The sequence below is a fragment of the Carya illinoinensis genome, chromosome 8 (genome assembly GCF_018687715.1).
Source record: "Carya illinoinensis cultivar Pawnee chromosome 8, C.illinoinensisPawnee_v1, whole genome shotgun sequence".
NCBI lineage: Eukaryota > Viridiplantae > Streptophyta > Magnoliopsida > Fagales > Juglandaceae > Carya > Carya illinoinensis.
Window position 1 is genome coordinate 12,124,755 of NC_056759.1, and position 25,942 is coordinate 12,150,696.

The 25,942-nt window shown below is 36.8% G+C and overlaps 1 protein-coding gene and 1 long non-coding RNA gene across 2 annotated transcripts; one reads left to right on the top strand and one right to left on the bottom strand.

Annotated features, from left to right (window-relative positions):
- The first annotated feature begins 19,858 nt into the window (after positions 1-19,858).
- LOC122274239 (epoxide hydrolase A-like) lies at positions 19,859-21,585 on the top strand. The gene is made up of 3 exons (XM_043083257.1): positions 19,859-20,576; positions 20,784-21,019; positions 21,177-21,585. The coding sequence occupies exons 1-3, from the start codon at positions 20,112-20,114 to the stop codon at positions 21,421-21,423; spliced, it is 948 nt and encodes a 315-aa protein (XP_042939191.1). The 5' UTR covers positions 19,859-20,111; the 3' UTR covers positions 21,424-21,585.
- Positions 21,586-22,984: 1,399 nt separating this feature from the next.
- LOC122274240 lies at positions 22,985-24,277 on the bottom strand. The gene is made up of 2 exons (XR_006228261.1): positions 23,944-24,277; positions 22,985-23,490 (listed from the first exon to the last, which is right to left on the bottom strand). It is a non-coding gene; the product is annotated as an uncharacterized LOC122274240 (long non-coding RNA).
- Positions 24,278-25,942: the final 1,665 nt, after the last annotated feature.

Below are 25,942 nucleotides of genomic sequence, written 5' to 3' on the forward strand. Positions count from 1 at the left end.
ATTTGAGAGAAGTGGAGTAGGTAATCTATTGATGATATAAGCAGCTGTTAAGACACAATCACCCTAAAAACATAAAGGAAGATGTGCTTGAAATCTGAGAGCTCTAACCACTTTTAACAAATGTCTATGCTTGCATTCCACAATTTCATTTTGCTAAGGAGTGTCATTACAACTCCTTTGATGAATGATTATTCCCTTATAAGCATAATAATTTGTCATATTAAATTTTAAACCATTATCACTTCTAATGGTTTTAACTTTATGATTGAATTGTGTTTCAGCAAGAGCAAAGATTGAAAGTAACTTAGGTCTAGTTTCAGAATTATTTTTCATCATATAGACCCAAATTGCTCGTGAGAAATCATCCACAATTGTAATGAAGTACTGAAATCCTTCCAAAGTGGAAGTAGCAAAAGGACTCCATATATCAGTATGGATGAGGTCAAATGGTTTTGTAGTAACAGAATTGCTTAGAGGAAAAGATAAACGAGCTTATTTGGAATAATGGCATATATCACAAATGTTTGTACAAGAAGAATTGATAAGAGAATCTTGTTTATGCAACAAACATTGTCTAGCATTGGATGGATGTCCTAGACAATGATGCCATATGTCTAAAGTTTGAGGACTTGAAACAAGAGGTGCAGGAATATTGGAAGCAGAAAACGTATTATTGGAATTAGAAAATACACTAGAAACAGAAGCATCAATTACATAAGAGGTTGATGTCTTATATGGTAGCAAGTAATAAAGTCCATCTCGCTGTTCACCCAGACCAATCGTCCTTCATGCACACAGATCCTGAATGATACATGAATGATTTAAGAAAAATACAGCACAATTAGTAGAATGAACAAGTTTACTGACTGATAAAAGATTGAACAAGAAGGATGGAACACATAGAACATTAGTCAATTTTAAAGTATCAGAAATTTTGACTATGCCTATGTGTGTGACATGGACTTTGTGACCATTTGGAAGAGTCACAAAAGTGGATTAAACAGATGAGTACGAATGTAAGAAGAAAACAGAATTGACCATGTAGTCAGTTGCACCAATATCAATGATCCAAGGTGCATTAGAAGGATGATTTTCAACTTTATTGATGAAGGATGAAAAATGTTGAAAGCTAAGAGCAGTAAAAACACTGCGGAGGAAATGGTAATATACCTGACTAATGAAGGAATGCCTGAGGATTTTATTAAGTACCTACTTGGGGAACCATTGCAGGTTTGGTTGAAGACTTGTGTAAATCAAGCACAGAGAGAAGTTGTTGACATTGCTCTTGAGTAATAGGTAATGAAGATCCTTCAAAAGTCTATGCCTCCTGTGAAACAGTACCAAAAGGATTACCATTGATAGTATTAATCCGAGATTTAGTGAATTTGTATCTAGGAGGATACCCGTGGAGTTTATAACATTTCTCCTTGGTAGGTCCCACCATTCCACAGTGGCTAAACATCGGTTTAGGTTTTGAAGAGAATTTATTTCTCGGAGTTAGTTTTTGAGAATTCTGTTGCTGAGTAGTGGAAGCCAAAGCAGCTAAATCAATATTGACAAATTTGACAGTAGAATGAATACCACGCTGTCTTTCTTCTTGCAAGATCAGAGAGAACACTCTTTTGATATCAAGAAATGGATCTATCAACAGAATTTGAGATCTAACACTTGCAAAAGTGTCATTAAGTCCCATAAAAAAATGCATCACATATTCACGTTGTCAATGTTCAAGAATAGCTTTTAAAACTGCACAATTACAATTTCTTGAAGAGACACAAGAAGGTAAAGACATATAATTCATCAATTCGTCCCAAAGAGTCTTCAATCGAGTAAAATAAATATGCACTCACAGATAGATCATCTTGCATCAGATCTCCAATTTCCTTTTGGAGTTGAAAAATTCGAGACACATTAGTTTGCAAATAGCACTACTGTAAATCACACTAGACTTCTCGTGCTGTGTTGATATAGATGCAACTGGCTGCAATCTCTTTCAATACAAAATTGAGTAACCACAAGAAAACCATGTCATTACAGCATAACCAAGCATTATGCGCTGGATTAGAAACATAGATAGCAAGGTAATACTTCCATCAATGAAACCAAGCTTGTGCTTAGATCGTAAAGCAATTCGCATGGAGCGAGACCAAGCATGATAATTATCTCCAGTTAATGGTTGCGTAGCCAGCACAATGCCAGGATTATTGGCATTATTGAGATGATAAGGACTTGATGAATTATCTGTAGGATTGATAGGGGATTTAGAGGAAGAAGATGTCAATACTGCAGGATTGCAATTTTCACTGATACCATGTAGAAAGATGATAGTTCCAAACTATCATACAGAAAACCTAAAGAGCAAAAGGAAAGTCCACAAAAGGGGAAAGTTCTCTCTCCTTTGATTAAAAATGAATTGACCATTTACAAGACTAACTTCTGTCCTATTTATACAAAAAACTAATTAAAACACATGTTGTTCTATAATAAATGAAACTTGCTAACTCATATGTGCTAACTCATATGTACATATCTCAACACAAGGGGATATACAATATAGTTCCATATATATATATGGGGATCTATTATACCATTTCCAAAAAAGTTCTGCTACATATAGTTACTTTTGTGTAGTCTTTATGTATTCAATTGATGTGATTGACTAAAATAATTATTTTATATTAAAAAAGTATGCAGCCAATTACATCATTATAGTGCACAAAAAATATGTAAAAGCCACTAAAAATAAAATTTTTATTTCTAAAAATAAACTCTAAAATGCTCAACCAGATGTGGGGTCAGCCTGATGGGATACTCTTAAATGAAAAATGTTAAATCTACTGAATGTTGGGTCCCGATGTTTTTTAATCTTTTTTACTTAATGATTAAAGAAATATTTTTTAAAGATGTTGTGATTTTTTTTTAAATTATTTATGATGATTAAAAAAATGTATAAAAAATAAAAAAATAAAATACACATTTCGGTACACTTTCTCGAGACCGTTCTTTGGTGACGGTAGAAGCATTTAAGTGCTCCTCTTAAATATCTATTTTGTTATAAACCAATTGTTATAAACCAACTTGTATGACCACCCATAGCCGTCACTTATGACCGTCCTCAACTGTTAATTATGACCATCCTTAGCCGTAAATTATGACTACCCTTAGTTGTAAATTATGACTTAAACTATACATAAACTGCTTTTGTACTCCTTTATATATGGGTATCATTCACTTGTATAAGTTCAAGATTTTCAGTATTGAATAATAATGCTTTCTCTTACAATATCATTTCTCTTTTAATTTCATAACACGTTATCAGCACGAGATTCTGTTGATTCTGAAACTAGTGATCTTCTACTTCAAGTAAGTTTTTCAATATATTATTCGCAGTCTCCAAGGTGAGTATTAAATATTATATGCCTTATTATTATTTGATAAAATTTTACATTTATTCTTATAATTTACATCTCAGTTATATCTATGGTGAATTAATATTCCCATAATTTATTTTTCAGTTATATCTGTAGAGAATATTTATCTATGGTAAATTAAAATTTTCATAATTTACATTTCAGTTATATCTGTGGTCAATTTTTATTCACATAGTTTATATACAAGTTCTATTTATTTTTTATACTTGTTATGAATTATTGAAGATAAGATTCATCTTGGAATAGAAATGGAGCATCCCTGAAGGATCGCTATAAACCAATAATTTTATTGAGTATCTCATAATAAAAGATCTATTGATTTTGCGAGATAGTTTAAAGGAGTGATACGTGTATCAAAAGATTGGGATCCTCCCAAAAGCTCCTTATGATTCATGTACCTGAAATTACATAATTAAAATTGTGTAGAGAAAAGTCATTAAATAATATATGTTTAAAATGAATGCCTTGAATGTGTTTCTGAAGTAGTAATATCGAGTGTGAGAATTCATAAGATATTCTAAAATTATATCTTGTATTCTAGTAGCTGAACAAAATAATGAGTTTTGTTAAGAAATCATAAATCACGTCCTATTAGTTCCATATCATTCCTTAAAGTGAATGCTATTGGATTTATGTCATTCCCAGAAGCAAATTTTGCATTTTTTCAAAGAAACTAAGAGCTTGGATGTGGTAATGAATATCTTTATTCTTCTATGATTTCGAACCAGAAGTTCATATTGGAAAAACTGCCATATTTATCTTTGAGATAATATTATACAACTATTGAATCAAATATTATGATGCATCAAAAGTGATATGATTCAAAATATTTGTATGTTTTTCATAATTAACTTGATCATCCGAAATCAATTACGATAAGTCGAATAATTTTCATATGGACGTCTATAAAAGAACTAGAAGATTCTTTTAATATAAAGTCTTTCCACCATGAGCGGAAAAAAAAATATTTCTTGAAACAAATAAATGAAATAATTCGACATTATCTTGATTGTTATGGGTGAACTAGAAGTTCAGATGATAATTAATTTATAAATGCGATAAGATAAAAATGTCTCATATTCTAGCTACTAAAATCCCAGTAAGGATTGAAGTCCTCATAGGACAATTAAGAAATTTAACAGTCTAATGAACATAAGACATGTCTAAAATTGTGGGAGACCTATTGATATAAAAGATAAACCATTCCATAAAGAAAAAAGCACAAAAAAAAAAAGAAATTGGTGCTCCTGAAGAGGTCGTACCCACAAAACAAGAATAAGATCCATCCAAACTTTCTGTACAAAATTCTCTAATAATAAAAACTCCTGAAGAGTATAATTTTCCTGAAATTTATCTCCTGAAAAATAATTATCTTGAAGAAGAAACTACTTAAGAGTACCTCCTGAAGAGATTTTTCATGAAATGTCTTTCCTTGAAGAGGGACAGGTACATGAAAATAACAAGATCTCGATACATTTCATGAATATTGGAGAAATTCTGGATAGAAAAAAACTGTTGTTGACAACATAATTTCATATAAGATGGCACGTGACATTACCAGAAGTAATGAAGAAAGTGAGCCAAGAACCGTCAAAGAATACCGATGTAAAAATATTGGCCAAAATAAAAAGAAACAATTCATGCAGAATTGATATCACTAGTAAAATGTGATAGCTATGGACTTGTAGTCCAAACATCTAATAGGTGATGCTTGTTGAATATTAGTGGATATTTGTATAAAGGAAATGAAAATGTGATATATAAATCACGAGTCAGTTTTTCGCAAAAATAATATTGATATGCTTTTGAAGTGGATGAAATTATATTAAGGTTTTTATTAGCTTGATAGTTATTGTGATGACCCATTTTTACGTGTATTTTTACTGAATGAGTATTTTTAATTTAATTAATACATTGGTTCTTTTATTTTAAATTATTATATTTTAAATTGATTTTATTTTATTTGATGTGGTGTTTAATTTATTTTAGTCGTCTTATGTTTTTAAAATCGTTTTCGGCGGATCAGTTTTTGAACTCCGGAAGTGAGGATTGAACCTCATTTTCTTTCTCCTTCTTTTCCTTTTCCCTTTTTTTTTTCTTTTTTGTTTTCTTTTTCTTTCCCTTTTTCTTTCTTTTCTTCTTTTTCTTTTTCCTTCTTCTCCTCCCGTGCGCCCTATTCTCTCTCTTCCTCTCCCCTTCGCCGTTTCGGTTCAGCCACCCAAACCACCGCCGCCGACCGGCGTGGTCAACACCACCCCCCACCATTCAAACTCCCTCCGGCCGGTGATCACTCCCACCAAAAATCTCCTCCATCCGGCCGACCGATCACCACCTAGAGCCATTTCTTTCCTCACGGCTTTTTGCCGATTCCGGCGCCATCGCTCCACCTCCGGCCACCACCTTTTCACAGCTTCTTCCTCTACCTCTTGCTGACCTAACCCACCCATTTTCGGCCTCGATCCGTTGCCGGAGCAGCTCCCACGAGCTCAACTCCGTTCAGCTCCTTTTTGGCCTTCCACTGCCATTTCCACCGCCACTCACGGCCAAAGCTCACTTCCTTTAGCTTCATAAACATCTTAAGACCTTTCCTATCAATTTCGTGTCTTGGTTTGTCCCCGTTCGAAAGTGGGTAATTTATTACCCACGGCCACAGTGTAAAATACACTGTTAATTTGCTTTTCCTCCGCCGTTTGCAACGCCGCGAGCTTTCGAAAAATACCATATAGCGCTGTAAGTATTTTCCAAACTCTACTTTTAGATTTAAATATATTTTGCTCTTACAATAAATTATCTGGTTGGTTGGTTGATTCCGGACTGAGTCCGAGTAGTTCGGGGGTCGGATGGATTGAGGACGGAGTTGCTTGGATTGTTGATTTGTGATTGATTGGTTGGTTTGTGCCTTGAGATTGCATTTACATGATGCATGGATGTGCTTTTTATTTAATTGAGAAAAATCATGTTTTGTTAGCGTAAATGGATTTTCGGGTGCGTGTGTATCATGACCCCAAGCCGGGATGGAGTATTATCTCAGTGGAGCTCCTCTGGTCACTCGGGAGTGGATAATACTGAGTGACATCCCCTGAGTTGTCGCAGGGCGACGACCGGATTGTACGATACGGTAACGTTGTCGTGTTGACTCCGTGGTCCCTAAAGTGGCGGGGACTAGAGGATGGCCTGGCCAGGGACGCGCTAGGCGTGAGTACTGGGCATCACTCATTTAGGTGTCACACGTGTAGTCGTTACCTGGTGTGGCACAGAGCCAGAGTGTGCGGATGATCCCTAGGGGAGATCATGGTGCATGCAATAATTGGATCGGTTTTTATGGTTTTGGTTACTAGCCATTTTCTGGGAAAATGACGAGATTTGGTTTGAGGCTATATGATCCATTTTCTAGGAAAATGATAGTTTATTGATTTGGGCCATTGTCTGGGATAATGGTGATGAATGGTTTTAATGGTAATGTTTTTGAGCCAAATGAGTTTTTGGCGTGCATGGAAAAATATGGTTTTACGGGTTATGTGCATTGGCATTCCATCATGCATATTGTTTGAGTTTTGCTTTTATCTAGTGGCATTTGGATCTTACTAACCTGCGGCACCATTTTTGGTACCGTAGATTTTGGTGCAGAGTTCGAAGAGGAGGAGGAGGCTGAGCCCGAGGATGCAGCTCCGCCAGAGTTCTGAGTTTGAGTTATACTTTGTAGTTGGTTTTAAAACAATATTTGTAGTTTGTAATATTTTAATATGTATGTTTTGAATAGCTTTGTATTAAACTAAGAAAAATTCTGGTACTTAGTTATGACTTTGCTACCCATTGCGTGTTTCTTCGTGCAGATTTGTTGCTTATACACACACTTGGCACTCGTCGATAGGGTGGTGACCCGTGATGTCACCATTCGGACGTCTCGATTTCTCCGTGTCCGTACGTGAGGATTTGAGGGCGTCACAGTTATTGAGAGTTTGGGTATGCATGATTAATTGCATATTTATATAGATTACTAGATATGAAATACATGAAACGTATAGTCCTGAAGTACTTATTCTATCAAGTTTCAAAAATCCTTATATGATCTAAGACAATCCAAACACATGTAGAACAAGCTATTTTCCATATATTTTCAGTATCTAGATTAGCTTTTATTGCAGTTTATATAGATGATTTAAATGTCATTGAGGTTTCAGAAAAACTCATGAAAACTGCACATATTTGAAACATAAATTCGAGACTCACAAGCTCTCATATATTGGTCACGAGAAGATTGCTGGGCCATTGCAGAGTAAGAATGCAGAGAGAGATTGTAGAGTAATAATGCAGACTAATTAAAAAAAGTGAAAAATATGGGATGCGAATGAAGATGAGCTGAATATTTTTTTTATAGAGAAAATTATGAAAGCAAGAAAAAATTATATATATTGATAAAGGATACGTTAAATACAAATATCCTACAGTTATTTATTAGGCCGTATATTTAAAAGCAACTTGCTCCTACTTTCTTAGAAGTTGGACTTTCTCAAATATCCGCGGCAAGATTAAATGCAGCTTGTCCTTATTCTCTAAATCTTTGGACTTCTTCAAATATCTGTTGCGGTTGATCCTACATTTGAGCTCATTCTCTTTCTAGATTCTCTATACGTGGCTGAAGATCACGGGCATACTATTTTAGCGTCTTATTCTCCTCCTTCAGTTTCTTTTTCTTACGACTCTTCGCAGAGAGCTCTTAATGCAATTAAGATATTTGATTATTGAGTTGGTTGACCTTATTCACTTTAGCTAATAACCTCCGAGACATGGTCGTAACAGAGGTAGAATATTGAGCACTAAGAAATTTTGATTCTGAAACGACATAAGAATAACTCCTTCCAAAAAAATGAATCTCTACTCCTATCATAAGAGCAACATCCTTAGGTGACTAAAAGGAAAGACAAAACATCTCTATTGCTTCACAGCATCTCTCATGAAACATCTCTCTACAAGAGACAAGAGATGTAACATCATAGCTTTGCGGCGCCTGACAGCTGCAAAAGAGCTGTAAAATCTTGATGACTTATCTAATCTAAAAAGGTGACCACCGTTTTTGTTGAATATAAATGTTGGCAGCTTAATTTTGATGACTTATCCACTAACTATGTTATTCACAAAAACTCTAGAAGAACACAACTCCATAAGAGTAGTGAATTTAATGTTAAAACGATATTGAATCAATATGGTGACTTTGTTTACCAAAACATTACCAACTGCATCATTTAAAGAGTTGGTACATAATAGAAAGACCTCTCTCTATAAAGGTTTAAAGCACTTTTATATGGACAAAGCTCATCCCCTGAGTACTCCAATGGTTGTTTGATCACTTGATGTGCAGAAAGATCCATTTCATTCTTGTGAAGACGATGGAGAAATTCTTGATTTTGAAGTACCTTATCTCAGTGCAGTTGAAGCCCTAATGTATCATGCAAATTGCATTCAGTTTGAAATTGCATTTTTAATTAATTTTCTTGCAATATATAGTTCCGCACAAACTCGAAGACATTGAAATGGTATTAAACACATTATTCGTTACCTCCGAGGTACGATTGATATAAGATTATTTTATCAATATGGATCAAGCCCACAATTAGTTGGATATGCGGATGCAGGTTATTTTTTAGATCCACACAAAAAGATCATTGCAATTCATGAGGAGAAAAGTGAAATTGATGTCAAGCAGATACGGTCAAGTGATAATTTGGCAGATTTATTCACCAAGGCATTACCAACTGTAATATTTAAGAAAATTGTGCAGAACATTGGAATGTGAAGACTTTAAAACCTATCATAATGCACTTTTAAGGGGGAGTAATGTCTTGAAAACTTGTGCTGATTGTACATTTTTTCATTCGCTAAGGTTTTTTCTTATTGGATTTTCCTTTGCAAGGTTTTAATGAGGCAATCCTTAAGTGTTTAACGATACACATGAATACTATACTCTTTTTTCTTCGCCATTAGTTTTTTTCTCACATGGGTTTTCCTTGACAAGGTTTTAACGAGACATATTCTTTATATATGGTCATCCAAAGAGGGAGTGTTATAAACCGACTTGTATGACCACCTTTAGTCGTCATAATTGACTGCACTTAGCTGTCATAATTGACAGTCTTTAGTCGTCAATTATGATCATCCTTAACCGTCATAATTGACCGTCTTTACTCTTCAATTATGACCACGTTTAGCCGTCATAATTTATTGTCCTTAGCCGTCAATTATGACTTAAACCGCTTTTATACTTTTATATATATGAGTATCATTCTCTTGTATAAGTTTAAAGTTTTGTATTGAATAACAACTATTTCTCTTACAATAGCCTATTTCTCTTGCAATATCATTTCTCTTTTAATTTTATAATAATATTATAATTATTATAAAGTTATTTTACCTATTTTTTCTAAAAATAGGTAAAATAATTGCTCGATTTGATAGAATAGGAAGCGGTAGGCTCAACCTACCAAACAGAAGAGTTCTAAATAAAAATAAAACCCTTGTTGTGCCTCGTTTATTACACTGAAGAGTTCTAAGCTTGTCTCGTTCTTCTAATCACTACGATTGTTAGGGCATTCCTAATAATTCATCTAAATGTTTTTATAAAATAACTAACGAAAAAATTGTGGATTTATTTTTTCTAATTATTCTTGCAATATATTATACCTTAGTTTATCTATTCATTTTCTATATTAAGTAATCCTACTTTTTTTAAACTTCTTTCCATTCTTTTTAAATATCTCTTCTAATTACCATTAATGTTCAGTTGTACTAGTATGGTATAATCAGTGTCTAACTTTTTAGTGAGATTAATAAATTTGAATAATACGATTAAAATAGTACAATTAGTGTCTAATTGTACTGATATAAGTAGTGTCTAACTTACATAAACTGTCATATTAATTTTATGTTATAAGATTAATAGACTTGAATAATAAGATTAGAATTTTATGTTATATTAACTAGCAATTTAACATATAATATATACAATATACTATAAAAATTAAAAATATATATATACCAATTCAGTTCGGTTTAAATCGGTTTTTAAAATATGAAAATCGATACCACATTGGTTTAGGATCGATTTCAATTATTAGGAACTGGTACCACACTAGATTAGTTATAAACCTGACCGAACCACCGTTCCGTTTCAATTCAACTGGTTTACTAATTTTTTTTACCTCTAGTTAGAGGAGGGTGAAAAGAAAATAGTTGCACCATAAATATGATAAAAGAAAATAAGAAAATGGGAGAGAACTAAACAATAAAATATTCTTACATGAATAAATAATTCAATCGAAATCTGATGATCAGTTCCTTAAGCAAAAGTGTAAGATTAACCGGCTATGACGGCTATTATATTTGCATTCTAGATGGGTGAGCCCAAACAAATTAGAAGATAATTATTATCAAGTATCAGTCTCTCTCTTCATATAACACTAGTAGGAGGGCACATGCATGCAAGGCATGTGCTTGGTTTTCTCTATACAGATTATTTGAACCTGAAAATAAAAAACTATATCTTCAAAACACAGTCTCGCATGCAAGTGCTCGCAATCTAGGGCGAGCAAAGAGATTCTTCACAAGACTAGCGAACCAATGGAATTGTTGTTGCCATTGGTCAATGCATCCTCAAGATTTCCTTGCCGGCCAACCTACATGGAGGAGTTTTCCAAAAGCCCATAGAATTCAATATCGAATCTTACTCCGTATTCATCAGTGGCTAGGGCTTTTGAATCAAAACATGTGCATCCACAACTAAGAGGGAGCATTAAATTGTCAATTGAAGAGCCAACTAAGTAAACCGAGACCCATGACACTGCCATTTTTGTGTGTCTGCGCACCAAAGACCCACTACAACGTCCTAGTTGGTCTGGTTTTCTTATACCGACGACATCAGCGTAGCCTCATGTCCGTTAATCCATGATTGATTAGCATCTGAGATATTGGAAAATTCTAGCTGTGAATTGGCCTGTTTCTGGTTGTCATCAAAAGGCTTGATTTACACCAGGCGTATTTTTGTCTAATTTTATTTGTTGCAAGAGTATTTTTTTTTTTTGATAATCTCTTCTCATTAAAATCAAGTCCTTACATAAATCTGTCTATCAAGCCATGCAGCTTGAGAAACACACGAAGGACATCCATCCCACCAGACACTTACATCATCAACATTCATAGCAAATCTTGCTAAACCATGCGCAATGTGACGCCCCCAAATCCCCACGCACGAACACGGGAAAATCGAGACGTCCGGATGATGACATCACGGGTCATCACCCTATCGACGTGTGCCAAGTGTGTGTATAAGCGACGAATGTACACGAGAAAATACGCAGCGAAAAGCAAGTCAATAACTAAGTACCAGAATTTTTCTTATTTAATACAAAGCTATTCAAAACATACATAAATAAATATTACAAATCACAAATATAGTTTTAAACCAAATACAAAACATAACATCAGCATCTCGGCGGAGCTGCATCCTCGGGCTCAGCCTCCTCCTTCTCATCCTCGATCTCTGCACCAAAATCTACGATACCAAAAACGGTGCCACAGGTAAGTAAAATCCAAACGCCACCAGATAAAAACATGTAGAACTCAAACAATATGCATAAAGTGATGCCCAATGCATAAAACCCATAAAATCATATTTTTTCCACACACGCCAAAAAAACCCATTTGGCCCAAAAACATATCATTTCCAAATATCACACCAAAAGCCACATTTGGCCCATATCAAATTCAAACCGTTTACCAATTAAACCGTATGCACCATGACCTTCCCTAGGGGTCATCCGCACACCCTGGCTCCAGTGCCACACCACAAGTAACGACCACGCATGTGACACCTAAACGAGCGATGCCCAGTTTCGCGCCCCGCGCGTTCGTAGCCAAGCATCCTCTAGCCCCCGCCAGCGAAGGGCCACAGAGTCGGTGCGTAGAGCGATGCCCGGTTCCTCGCCCGGTGCGTTCGTAGCCAAGCATCCTCTAGCCCCCGCTCCCGTCGTCGTCCAGCGACAACTCAGGAGACGTCACTCAGTTTATTACGCTCCCGAATGACCAGAGGAGTTCCACCGGAATAATACCCCATCCCGGCTTGGGGTCGTGATACACACGCACCCGAAAATCCACTTACGCCAATAAAACAAGATTTTCTCAATTTAAATAAAACGCACGCGCATGCACCATGTAAATGCGATATCAATGCACAAAAAGATCAACCAACCATAAATCAATAAAACAAGCAACTCCGTCCTCTATCCATCCGACCCCCGAACTCCTCGGACTCAATCCGGAATCAGCCAACCAGCAATAAATAATTATTGAATGAGCAAAATATATTTAAATCTAAAAGTAGGGTTTGGAAAATACTTACAGTGCTATATGGTATTTTTAGAAAACACTCGGCATTGCAAACGGCGGCGGAAACGGCGGAGGAAGGGCCGAAATGCCCAAAAAGGAAACTAGCTCGTGGGAGCTGTTCCGGTGACTGTTAGAGGTCGGAAATGGGTGGGTTAGGACGGAAAAGAATCGGTGATGAAGTGGTGAAGAGGTGGTGGCCGGAGGCAGATCAGAGTAAAAATCCGTGAGGCTTGCTGGGCTTTTTCCGGCCAAACGGCGACTCCATTGGCGGTGAAAATTGGTGGGGTGGTTCACCGGAGGGAGGGGAAGATTTTGGTGGGGGTGGTGTGCCGCACGGTGGCTGGCGGCGGTGGGTCTGGGCAGAAGAAGCTTCCGGCGTGGGAGAGGAGAGAGAAAGAGAGACGAACGGGGGGGTATCGCGCGGGAAGGGGAGGGAAAAGGAAGAAGAAAAAAGAAAAAGAAAAAAAAAAGAAGAAAGAAAGAAAAGAGAAAAAAAAGAAAAAGGGAAAAGGGAAAAGAAAAGATGGAGGGAAGAAATGAGGTCCAATCCTCACTCCGGAACCCAAAACAGATCCGCCGAAAACGACATTAAAAACCGTAAAACGACTAAATAAGATAAACACTGCATCAAATAAATAGAAACCAATTTAAAACGCAATAATTTAAAATAAATAAACCAATGTATTAATTAAATTAAAAACAACCCTTCAGTGAAAATACACGTAAAAGCGGGTCGTCACACGCAACATTGTTACCGTGCCTACATACATGCACAAAAGAAATTTCCTGGAAATAAGTTCTAAGTCTTCTTATCTCATCTATTACATAGGCAGAATCAGATAAACATTCAGAGGAGGAATTTAAGGCATTAACTAAAACCAAACAATCATATTCCATCACCAACTTGTATATACCCGACTGCAACCCGAATTGGAGACCTCGCAATACTGCTGTGGCTTCGATAAATTCTGAGCTTGATACAGCATGCTCAATCTTGCTGCAAGCCATTAAAACATTGCCCTCATGTTCTCTTAAAACCAGACCAATTCCAGCTTTATCAATTTCACCGAAGGTGGCACCATCCACATTCATCTTCAAGCTACCCTGTGGAGGAGGTTTCCAGATTAGGATCCTTGGAATATCTCGACTGCTGCTTTCCAGAATCTGAGCTTTTTTGAACTCAGATTGCATAGATAGGGCTGTAGAAGTAACAGAAGAAAACTGAAGAGAAATGTTGTCATAAATAAATTTATTTCTTCTATACCAAAGGCCCTAGGCCATTGCTATAAATTTCAAGACCTCTTCCAAGTTGCCTCTATCCTTTACTTCCAGCACAATCTCCCCAAAAGATTTCCCAAAGCCTATCTCCCCTAACAAAGGTTGAAACTGGATACATAAGGAGTAGATATTAGTACTGCAGTAAAATAAGGCATGTGCTGCATCCTCTCTACATTGGTTACAAAACAAACAAACTTCACTTTCCATAATTTTTTTCCTCACAAGATTTTGACATGTAGGGAGGATTTCCAAAAAAGCTTTCCATACAAAGATCTTCATCTTTAAAGGGATTTTCAGTTTTCCACAAACACTTCCAAAAGGGAGCTAGTAGTTGAACCCGAGACCCTTCTCCTTCTTTTAGAACATAAGCCTTTTGAAGTTTTCTATACCCACTCCGAACTGTGTAGAACCCACTTTTTTCATCTAACCAATACCAGGAATCCTCATTAATGGGAGCCACATTAACCCTTAAAATCTGAGATACTATTCTTGGATTGAAGAGAACTCTTAATGCATCAACATTCCACCAACCCGAAATACTATCCATTAAATTCTAAACTTTCAGATTCTCCAGAGTATTTTAGTACGTATGCTCGAATATGTAGTATGGACGTTTTTCAAGATCACTTGCATAGTCTGAGTCAACATACCCAGTTACTAGACTATCTCCACTCTTTTCGAACTTCAAACCAATATCTACGGTTCCTAAAATATACGGTAAAATCCACTTAGCCGCATGCCAATGAGTCTTTCCAGGATTATGCATATAGCGGCTAATTAAGCTAACGGCCTGGGAGATATCAGGTCGTGTACACACCATGGCATACATTAAGCTTCCAACAACACTTGCATATGGGACATTTCTCATGTAGTCCCGTTCTTCATCGGTTTTAGGAGACTGCAATACACTGAGCTTGAAATATGGGGCCATAGGAGTACTCACCAGCTTCGTTTTTGAGTCAATGTTGAAGCGTTGTAGTATTCTCTTCAGATACTGCTTCTGAGTAAGGTGAACTGTACCTTTCACCCTATCTCTGCTGATCTCTATCCCCAGTATTCTTCGAGCTTCTCCTAGATCTTTTATGCCAAACTCATGACTTAACTGAGTTTTTAAGCGATCTATCTCCCCTTTACTTTTACATGCAATCAACATATCATCTACATATAAAAGCAAATAAATGAAAGATCCATCTACAAGTTTTCTGAAATATACACAATGATCGTATTGGCAACGAGTGTATTTCAGATCCATCATAAAGCGGTCAAACCGCTTATACCATTGCCGAGGTGACTGCTTCAAGCCATAGATAGACTTCTTTAGACTGCATACCCAATTTTCTTTGCCAGCTTCTTTGAATCCTTCTGGTTGAGACAGATAAATTTCCTTTTCCAGATCACCGTGCAAGAAAGCTGTCTTTACGTCAAGCTGTGCTAACTCAAGATCATATTGTGCTACCAAAGCTAGCAATATCTGAATGGATGAATGCTTCACAACAAGAGAGAATATTTCACTGTAGTCAATTCCCTCTGTCTGAGCGTAGCCCTTGTCTACCAACCTAGCTTTGTATCGCAATCCATTTTTAGCAGCTTGATCTTCTTTCTGATTGAAGATCCACTTACAGCCAATTGTCTTCTTTCCTTTTGGAAGTGGCACAAGCTCCCAAGTCTGGTTCTGGTGGAGGGACTGCATCTCTTCATTCATTACCTTTGTCCATTCAACCTGTTCACTGGACTGTATGGCTTCTCTGTAAGTGGTTGGGATCTCACCCCCTTCAGCTGGTAATGCATATGTCACATAGTCTACATAACGTGTCGGTACACGTTTCTCTCTTCTCGGTCTATTGTTCGCTATTGATTCAAGTTGTATTGGAGGTACTGTGACTGGACTATCAACCTCATCTTGTCCGTGCTCTCCATTTGTTTTTCCTGAATCTTTTCGAGTGGAAAACTCCACCTTTTGCAAATCACCAGGTGTTTCGCTATCATGGCTGCCTTCACTGGAATCTCTATGCTTATGTGACTTAAGCATCTCAGATTCGTTGAAGGTAACATCTCTACTGATGATCACCTTTTAGACTTTATGCACCAGAGTCTATACCCTTTTACACCAGTACTAAAGCCCAAGAATTTTGCCTTCTTGGCTCTAGGATCAAGCTTACTTTCTTTAGTATGATAGTAAGCAGAACATCCAAAAACGTGTAAAGAGTCATAATCAGTAGCATGTGTACCTTTTCAGTGGGTGTCTTCCCGTCATTGGCAGATGCGGGTAGTTGGTTGATGAGGTGGCAGGCATATGTCACAGCTTCAGCCCAAAATTGTTTACTGAATCCAGCATCCAACAACATACATCGCACTTTCTCTAGTAAAGTACGATTCATTCGTTCTACCACACCATTCTGTTGCGGCGTACCTCGTACTGTGAAGTGTCTGACAATTCCCTCTCTCCGGCATACTTCCATGAAGGGATCTGAAATGTATTCACCTCCATTATCAGATTTGAGCCGCTTGATCTTTCTGCCGGTCTAAGTCTTAACCATTTTCTTCCAATCAAGGAAGATTTGCAGCACTTCATCTTTATTCTTCATCGTATATACCCACACACGACAAGAATAATCATCTACAAAAGTTACAAACCAATGTTTACCTCTCAAAAATGCATTTTGGGTAGGTCCCCAAACATCAGAGTGTACATAGTCAAGTATTCCCTGTGTATTATGTACTGCGGTTCCAAACTTGATCCGCCTCTACTTCCCCAATACACAGTGCTCACAGAAAGACAGTTTACCAGTCTTGGCACCTTTGAGTAAGCCTTGCTTCACCAGTGTTTGCAAAGCTTTTTCTCCTGCGTGTCCCATACGCATATGCCATAGACTAGAGGTGTCAGCATCAATCTATCTAGCTTCTCACATCCTGTGGAAGCTCTTCCATCAACAGTACTTCCTTGCAAGAAGTACAAGTTTCCTCGCCTCAAACCCGTCATAGCCACCTGAACTCCCATTAGCACTTTGAGAGTTCCGTCTTCAATGGTGATTCTGAATCCCTTTGAATCCAGAGATCCCAGTGAGATGAGATTCTTTCGCAAGTCCGGAACGTACCGAACTTCTGTCAGAGTCTTGATGCTGCCATCGTGCAGCTTTAACTGAATGCTACCTATTCCCTAAGTCTTACAGGCACTGTCATTGCCTATAAGTACTACTCCACCTTCAATCTTTGTGAAGTCAGTAAACCAGTCCCAATTGGGACACATGTGATAGGTACATCCGGAATCCATAATCCATTCATCAGAATGACAAATGGATGATGAACTTATCAAGGAAAAATCTGAATCATCATCTCTGTCTACGACATTGGCTGTGGTGGGTTGATTCTGCTGTTGTCCCTTCAGCTTGGGACAATCATTCTTCTAGTGTCCTTTGTTGTGACAAAAGGAACACTCGTCTCTGGCGAGCTTTCTTCCGACTGATGGACCACGTGATGTGGCTCGGGTTTTCGATTGAAAACCTTTCTTCTTTCCGGGATACCTTGACTGTGGCCTCCCTCTTGCTGTTAGCGCTTCACTTGATGTATCTAGTTATACCTGCTTATTTTTTCTACGGTACTCATTGCTAATTAAAGAACTAGATACATCGTCAAAACTAATACTTTCCTTCCCATACAGTAGAGTAGTAATTAAATGCTCATATGTATCAGGCAAGAAATTTAACAAAAGTAAAGCTTTATCTTCATCTTCGATTTCAACATCCAAGTTTAACAAATCAGCAAGAATTTGGTTATAACTATTCAGATGTTCAGACATAGAATTACCTTCACGAAATTGGAATCTAAAGAGCTTTTTCTTCAAGTGCAAACGGCTCTCAATGCTCTTCTTCATGAACTTATCCTCCAATTTCTGCCAAAGTATCTTAGCATTTGTCTCTCTCATGACAAAATACTTTTGTTCTTTGGTAAGGCATAATCGGATTGTACTACAAGCTTGAGAATTAAACTTCTTTCAACCCTGATCAGTCATATCATCTGGCTTTCCTTCCAACGCAATATCCAACTCTTGTTGGATCAAAACGTCCATGACTTCACACTGCCACATGCCGAAATTGTTTGTTCTATCAAACTTCTCAACTTTAAACTTGGCATTTGACACGGTTGACTGACGTCCAGAGCTACTGGCATTTTCAGAGCTCCTATCTCTTCCAGATCTTTCCATTTGAATTAAAAAAATTTAAAACATAAAATTTCAAAATTCTAACCGTACGAATGAGTCCGGAATGATCTAAATAGTTGAAAATCACTATTCAATCGTCGAAATCGGACTCTAAATGGCTTAGATCAAGCCCAAAATGGATCTGGAAAACGGACGATCATGATCGTCTAGCGCGTGAGATGCACCCGCTGCGTAGGGCGTCTGGTCGGCGAGTGTAGTACACGCGCAGCAGCTCCTCTGTGCGCGTGGGGGCGCATGAGGCACTTGTCCAACATGCGCTGAATCTTTGTGTGGTGCGTGGGGGCGCGTGGGGACGTGTATTTCACGCGGCTTCGTCTTCTGATGCACGTGGGGGCGCATGGGCGTGTGTGTTTTAGTCGTCTTCTTCCTCTGGTTGTGACTGAGGCGCGTGAATCACACTCTCCAACTTCTAGAGACGCGTGCAGGCTCCTCCGGTGTTCGTTTTCGATGCCATTTGTGGCAACGGATCCATCTTGACGAGAGGAACGTTGTGGTGTGATCAAAAGTTGATTTCGATCAACTGCAATTTTCTGGGTAGCACGAACCGAAGCTCTTATATCAATTGTTGTGCCTTGAGCTGCCCTGAAAATAAACACAAAATAGATAGAGACAATATTTAAGTGGTTCGGCAATTTGCCTACATCCACTGAGCGGAAACACTATATTCAAAACAACTCTATCTCAAATGGCACTACACACACTTCTCACTTCACTCTCTCAATGGGATGATTTTCCCTTCAGATGACCTCTCCTATTTATAGGAGAGGCTGAACTCATCTCCCTCCACATATGCGCTGGAATGCACCGCTTAACTCTTAATGAAAGCACATGCAAGGAACATCACCACATAGGCACATGAGCACATGGACAAAGTATGGGCAACATATTGAGTGGACGGCACACACGGGTGGACCCTCAACATAGCCTACCCAGGAACAGGCGCTCTGGTAAGATCAGTAGCAATAGCATGTGTATTTTAGTACAATATGGTATCTACTGAAGGGCAATTTGGTGCAAGTCATTACAAGAATTCCAACTGCGTATGGTTTAAATTCGCTGATCTTTTATTATGAATATATATAATAAATGTTTTTTATATTAAATTATATTATTTTTAATCACATTAATTAGTGTGCCATACTTTGAATGGCTGATCTAAAATCCAATTCAATATGTCACTTTAGAGACATTGATCACTGAGGATGTATAAAATTAAAAATGAAACGGGACCGATTATTAGAAACAAGACAGAAAGAAAGAAAAAAAAAAAAAATGAATACGACTTGGCATACCCACAATTGACTAAGAAAATAACAACATTGTCGAATCGATTTATACGTTCAGTAGTACACACAATCAAAGTCACATGATTATCTAAGGACCATTTGAAAATTAAGTTTTGTATTTTTCTTGACTAGTAATATTAGACCCATTATTTTTCTTGGCATACCAAATCTGAATAGGAAATGAATTGTCCAAAGGCTGCCTTTGAAGTCAAATTTGTTTGTGTTTTGTTTCCACTAAATAGAAGATAAGAATTGAGAACATAAATTCTCAATGCATTGCTAGGACGAGAACATAAAGCTGAACCAACCCTGCAGAAAGACACAAGAAGTTGGGTTTTGGTGGGTTTTTGCAGTTGTTGCAGCATCGATCTTTGGTACTTCTGTCCACAAGGATTACAGAAGATAAGAATTGAGAAGCGCAAGCCAGCCAAGGCCACACAAGTTCACTATATAAAGGAACAAAAGCTAGCAATAACTAGTTGAGCAGCGTGAGAGTCTCACATATCATAGACTTCGAAAATGGAAAAAATAGAGCACACGACTGTCGCCACAAATGGTATAAACATGCACGTGGCGTCGATAGGGAAAGGCCCAGTGGTCCTCTTCCTCCACGGCTTCCCTGAGCTCTGGTACTCGTGGCGACACCAGCTTCTCTACCTTTCCTCCCACGGCTATCGCTGCATCGCCCCCGACCTTCGCGGCTATGGCGACACCGACGCCCCACCCTCCCCTGCCTCTTACACAGCTTTCCACATCGTCGGAGACCTCGTCGCCCTTCTTGACCAACTTGGTATCGAGCAGGTTTTCTTGGTCGGCCATGACTGGGGAGCTATGATAGCCTGGTACTTTTGTTCGTTCAGGCCGGATCGAATCAAAGCTTTGATCAACCTGAGCGTGCCATTTTTTCCCAGGAACCCAGCGTTTGATCAAGTGGAAGGCTTCAGGGCTTTGTTTGGTGATGATTATTATGTTTGCAGGTTTCAGGTAAATTAATTTGGTTTATCTTGTTAACTCTATTTTTTGGGTGATTTTTGTCTCTTTCATTCACTTTGACAATGGTCAACATCGATCAGGGTTTAGTGGATTGTATTTATGAGTCGATCGAGGGTAATACAACAAATCGTTTAGATCACCGTAATACATGAACAAATTCGAAACTTCTCGCATGAGATTAATTAAAATGTGGTGTAGGAACATGGAGAAGCTGAAGACGATTTTGCTTGTGTCGATACGGCAGGACTAATGAAGAAGTTCTTTTCAGTCGGTCCAAAACCTCTGCTCATGCCTAAAGGAGTGGGAGTTAGAGGATTGGCAACACCAGATTCATTGCCTTCTTGGTTGCCAGAAGAAGATATTAATTATTATGCTACCAAATTTAAGCAGACAGGTTTCACCGGAGCATTGAACTATTATCGAGCTATGCGCCTGTAAGTTTCAAGCATCTTTGTGTCGATTCTTTTAGGTGTATTTTAAATATATATTCATTAATGTTTATTCAAACACAATATTTCAAATTGAGCTTATCTTCTATTTATAACACACCATAGATTTACTTGGAACTGTAAACTTGGTCTTAAATGGCAGAAACTGGGAGCTCACAGCGCCATGGACTGGATCACAAGTGAAAGTTCCAGTCAAGTTCATAGTGGGAGACCAAGACCTCGTGTACAATATCCCAGGTGTCAAGGACTATATAGGCGGCGGCGGCTTCAAGAAAGACGTGCCGTATTTGCAAGACGTTGTTGTGATAAAAGGAGCATCTCATTTTATCAATCAAGAAAAGGCAGACGAGATTAGCGCACACATATATGAATTTATCAACAAGTTCTGAGTGTGCGTGAATGTACTTTCAGGTCGAGGACTATGAGCTGGGTGTTTACCGTTTAGTTCCCATGGGTCATCTATTATGGATCCAGCCAACGAATTAAATAAGAGCATGTAATGATGATTGCGTGTACTGAACGTATCAATCAACAATCGTGTTATTTTATTATATTTTTCCTTACCCAATTACTTTTAAATATAACTTTGTAAGACTATTGCTACTGCAGCGAGAAAGAAATTTTATAAAACGTTAATGTTAGACGTAGTTTTATATAATAAGTTTAAATTTATTTTTATGTGGATAAAATATGTCCCACTTTATAAGATAGAAACACAACAAATTAACTCAGTCCCATCACAACATGTGAAAATTAATATTTGTAACAGCTATAATAATATTTATTAAATTGTTCATGCGGAGTCCAATTTTTATATATATCATTATAAAAAGTACGAATATTTATGAAAAATTATTTATGATAAAAATTATTATTTATAATAAAAATATATTTATTTTAATAAAAAAAATCAATTTTAAAAAATAAATTAATACAAATAAGTCGAGCTTTCTGACAAAACGGTAAAAATAGTGCAGGGTCTGATAACGTCAGCTGAGGACGATTTTGCTCTTGGGGATACCGCAATAATAATAAAGAAGTTGTTCTCAGTTTTTGGTCCAGAGCCTTTGATGATGCCTCAACATGTAGGTTCAATGGATTGACCAGCCCAAATACCTGGCCCATTCATTAATATTATACCACCAAATTTAAACGTGCAGCGTTAACGGGTCCGGTCGGTCTAAAAGTTTTTTTAATCTCTTTTTAACATTTTAGAAATGGTTAAAAAATATTAAATAGTTTTATTGCATATATGATGATAATCTCTTGAATGAAAATTATAACTATATAAAAATATATATTATATATATAAAAAAAATATTTAATATATATACACATTTAGTCTATCTTAGTTTAGTTAGATCCAAAAAGCCACACCCCTAGACTGATCAATAAGACAATCGGTCCGATCCAATCTGGTCCAATCAAGTATTAAATGTTTAAATTTATAAATTAAACTTGAAATTATTAAATTAAATTTATGTTCATGATTAATTACTTTATTTAATTTGTTTGACGAGTTTAAACTTGTTCTTGTATGCTCAATCTAAAATCTGTATGCCCACAACCATATGATACAAATGATGTCAATCATCAATCTGTAAATGTTTCTTTGCATTTGAATCCTTTACCATCATTCTCAAGTAAAATTCCTTCTTATTTTCTTGATACGAAAGTACCTAATGCATTCAAGTTTCTAGTCCAACAAAGACTTTCTAGATTTTTGGATCACCTAGATCACAGATACAGGTGCTACAAACCATATCATCCTTCAGCTAAACTCTTCACCATAGTCTCATAAATCCTAAACACATTGGTTAAGCTTCCAACTGATGATAATATCTCAGTCACACATCATGGGACTATTCGATTGTATGATAGTTCAAGTCTTGAAAGATGTACCATGTGTAACCACTTTTTCATATAAACTTCAGTGAATCACTAAACTAATTTCTCACCAGAAATGCCGTTTTATATTTATGCCTGATATTTTTTATACATAGATCCTAACCCATGGAAGATGATTGGAAAGGGTACAATAATAGTTAGAGTTTATGTCCCACAATAGTCATAAGTTAGTGCAGTCAGTGATTCAGTTGTTTCTGTTGTCATCAATTATGTATTTGATTCGAATTTCGAGCATTGGCATGGTAGATTAGATCTACTACAACATATTTGTCCTTTTGTCGCGGAGGCATACCGAGGCTAACCCCCCATAATCGGTGGGAAAAGATTATTTCCAACCAGTCTCTTGTGGGTTGTGCTCTAGCGGGCATATTCAACAGCAGGTTTGGTTTCAGCTCATCCACTTTGAACATTAGGTTTAGAAAAGGGATTGGCTCATCCCTTGAATTTAAATCCTCTCTTTTTCTTGCATTTTGTTTTTCCCTTTTTTTCCTCATAGTATTGAGTGTTTTGGCCTATTACTGATACTGTCTCTGCCATTCAATAATCGCCTGTCATGGAAAAAAGCTATATGGGTTAGAGGACCCTAGTTCTCGTATATTTACCATATTCTTTGTAACATAATCACAATATCAGAACAAATCCGTGAACTTTGGCCACATCCAGAGTCCAGTAAGAATGATATCACTTGAAATTCCAGTATTTTATCCAAATACCCTTCACTAAACCATCCCCAAAATTCGTAGCTAAAAGAAAAATCTCAATCATTTATAGACTCCCACAAGGGATGGCAGTTTGGTAGGATGAATACAAGAATTCATAGCTACGTGAAGAGATATACCCCACTCTTCGGATGAACAATAATAAGCAAGAAATTTGATGCCTAAATGCCTCAATTTCTTGTTCACAAAAGACTCACCGAAGCCCATCCCCCTCATTCCAAAAGCCAACGGGGATTGAGAGGAAGACAGAGATATACTAAAACTAGAGTGAGAGAGATTTACCTTTCCTGGCGTTGGAATTAATCGGCAGTCTGGTGAGAATGAAAGTGGCAGCACCTAGCGGCAGGGATTGGCCGGACCTCAAAGAAATGACGAACAATTGAGCAGCGAGAGGAGAAATCAGGGGATTGTTGGAGAGATTGAGAGTATACTCTGTGCACTAGGGGAGTACGAAGTTAGAAATCGGCGTCGACGACTGAGAGATTTTGTTCGGCTGGTTATTTTCTACCCACAGTAATATTCTGTAATGGGAGATTTTGCCCAAGCCACCGTCTACTGTCGTCCCAAAATAAATTATTTTGAGAGCTCAAAGTAGGGTTGAAAGCCTGTCGGTCCGACCTTAGAGCTGGTCGGTCTCGGTCCAAGAGATAATGTAAATGGTTTTTGGTCCGGTCCCGGTCCATGACTTTTTGGACCGGACCGAATGGAAAATTGTTATTTTTAAATATATTATATATATTATTTTATATAATAATTATATAATTAATTATGTAATTTTTATCTAAAATATTACGATTAATTTTAACAATATAAAACTTTAAATTTAAATTAATATTCTAGTATTTAACTAATGTAAATTAGTTATTATCAATTGATTAAATTCACCACTAACTAATTAGTAGGTGAATTAACTAATTACTAATATAGCTATTATCTATGATCTGATTAAAGTTATTAGATAAACAAGTTATACCTAAGTTGTAACTTGTAACTTTGTAAATATAAATCAATTATAAATTTTAATTAACTAATATATGATATCAATTAAGTAACCTATCACCAATTTACTATTAACTATGTTACTATTAATTATTAACATATACAAGACTACTATATCTATGATCTAATTAAAGTTAGTAGATAAATTTTTTGTAAAATACCTAAGTTGTAACTTATAACTAAATATAAAGCAATTATAAATATTAATGTAAATTTTAATGAACTAACATATGATATCAATTAACTAACCTATCACCAATTCGCCATTAACTAATTATAGTTTATTAACATCTACATCTATGAATCATGATTCATGATCAAATAAAAAAATTTGCATCTATAAGTTTAATATAGCTCATTAATTCATTGACATACTATAAGTCTATGTCTCTAAGTTAGTAATAAATTAGTAATTAACATCATCAATATAAGTTTAATTAATTATTTTTTGAGTTAATGAAATAATCCACATTATTACAACAATTAGTTTACTTAACTTTAATTTTATTAATTTAAAGATTTTTTAATTTATATGCCAAGAAGATAAAAGAATTGGATGAATATATTAGGCATTATAGAAAACGGCGACGTTTAATGTAAATTTGGACCTAGGTCCAGTGGAAAGCAATTTTAAAATCAGGTTGTGAAGACCCGCTTTTACGTGTATTTTCACTGAAGGGTTGTTTTTAATTTAATTAAGTTATTGGTTTATTTATTTTAAATTAATATATTTTAAATTGATTTTAATTTATTTGATGTTGTGTTTAATTTATTTTAGTCGTTTCACGGTTTTTAAAATCATTTTCGGCGGATCAGTTTTTGGACTCCGGAAGTGAAGATTGGACCTCATTTCTTTTCTCTTCTCTTTTTCTTTTTCCCTTTTTCCTTTTTTCTTTTTCCTTTTCTTCTTTTCTTCTTTCTTTCTTTTTCTTTTCTTCTTCTTTTTCCTCCTCTCCCGCACGCAACAGCCCTCCCCCTCCGTCCGTCCCTTTGGCCCACCCAGCCGGCGCCACCTCCAGCCGTCGTGACCCACCTCCACCTCCGGCATGTTCCTCCCTCACCGACGAGCTCTACTGCACCGGTGGTATGTTACGCCAGCCACCCAATCTCTCTCCTTTCTCCTTCAAACAAATGGGTCTTCTAGCTTTTTTCTCTTCTTTGAGCCACCATACAAGGCCAAATCAGTCACCAAATACCACCAATGGATTCACCACATCAAGCGCTTCCTCCCTATATCTTTCTTTTCCCCTAACTCTCTCTGTTTCTCCGATGGGTCTCCATA

Excerpts from the sequence above, each read along its gene's own strand:
- LOC122274239 (XM_043083257.1), top strand. The coding sequence starts at position 20,112 with ATGGAAAAAATAGAGCACACGACTGTCGCCACAAATGGTATAAACATG. Across the intron at positions 20,577-20,783 it reads ATTATGTTTGCAGGTTTCAG|GAACATGGAGAAGCTGAAGA; the intron begins GTAAATTAATTT and ends AATGTGGTGTAG. Across the intron at positions 21,020-21,176 it reads TATTATCGAGCTATGCGCCT|AAACTGGGAGCTCACAGCGC; the intron begins GTAAGTTTCAAG and ends CTTAAATGGCAG.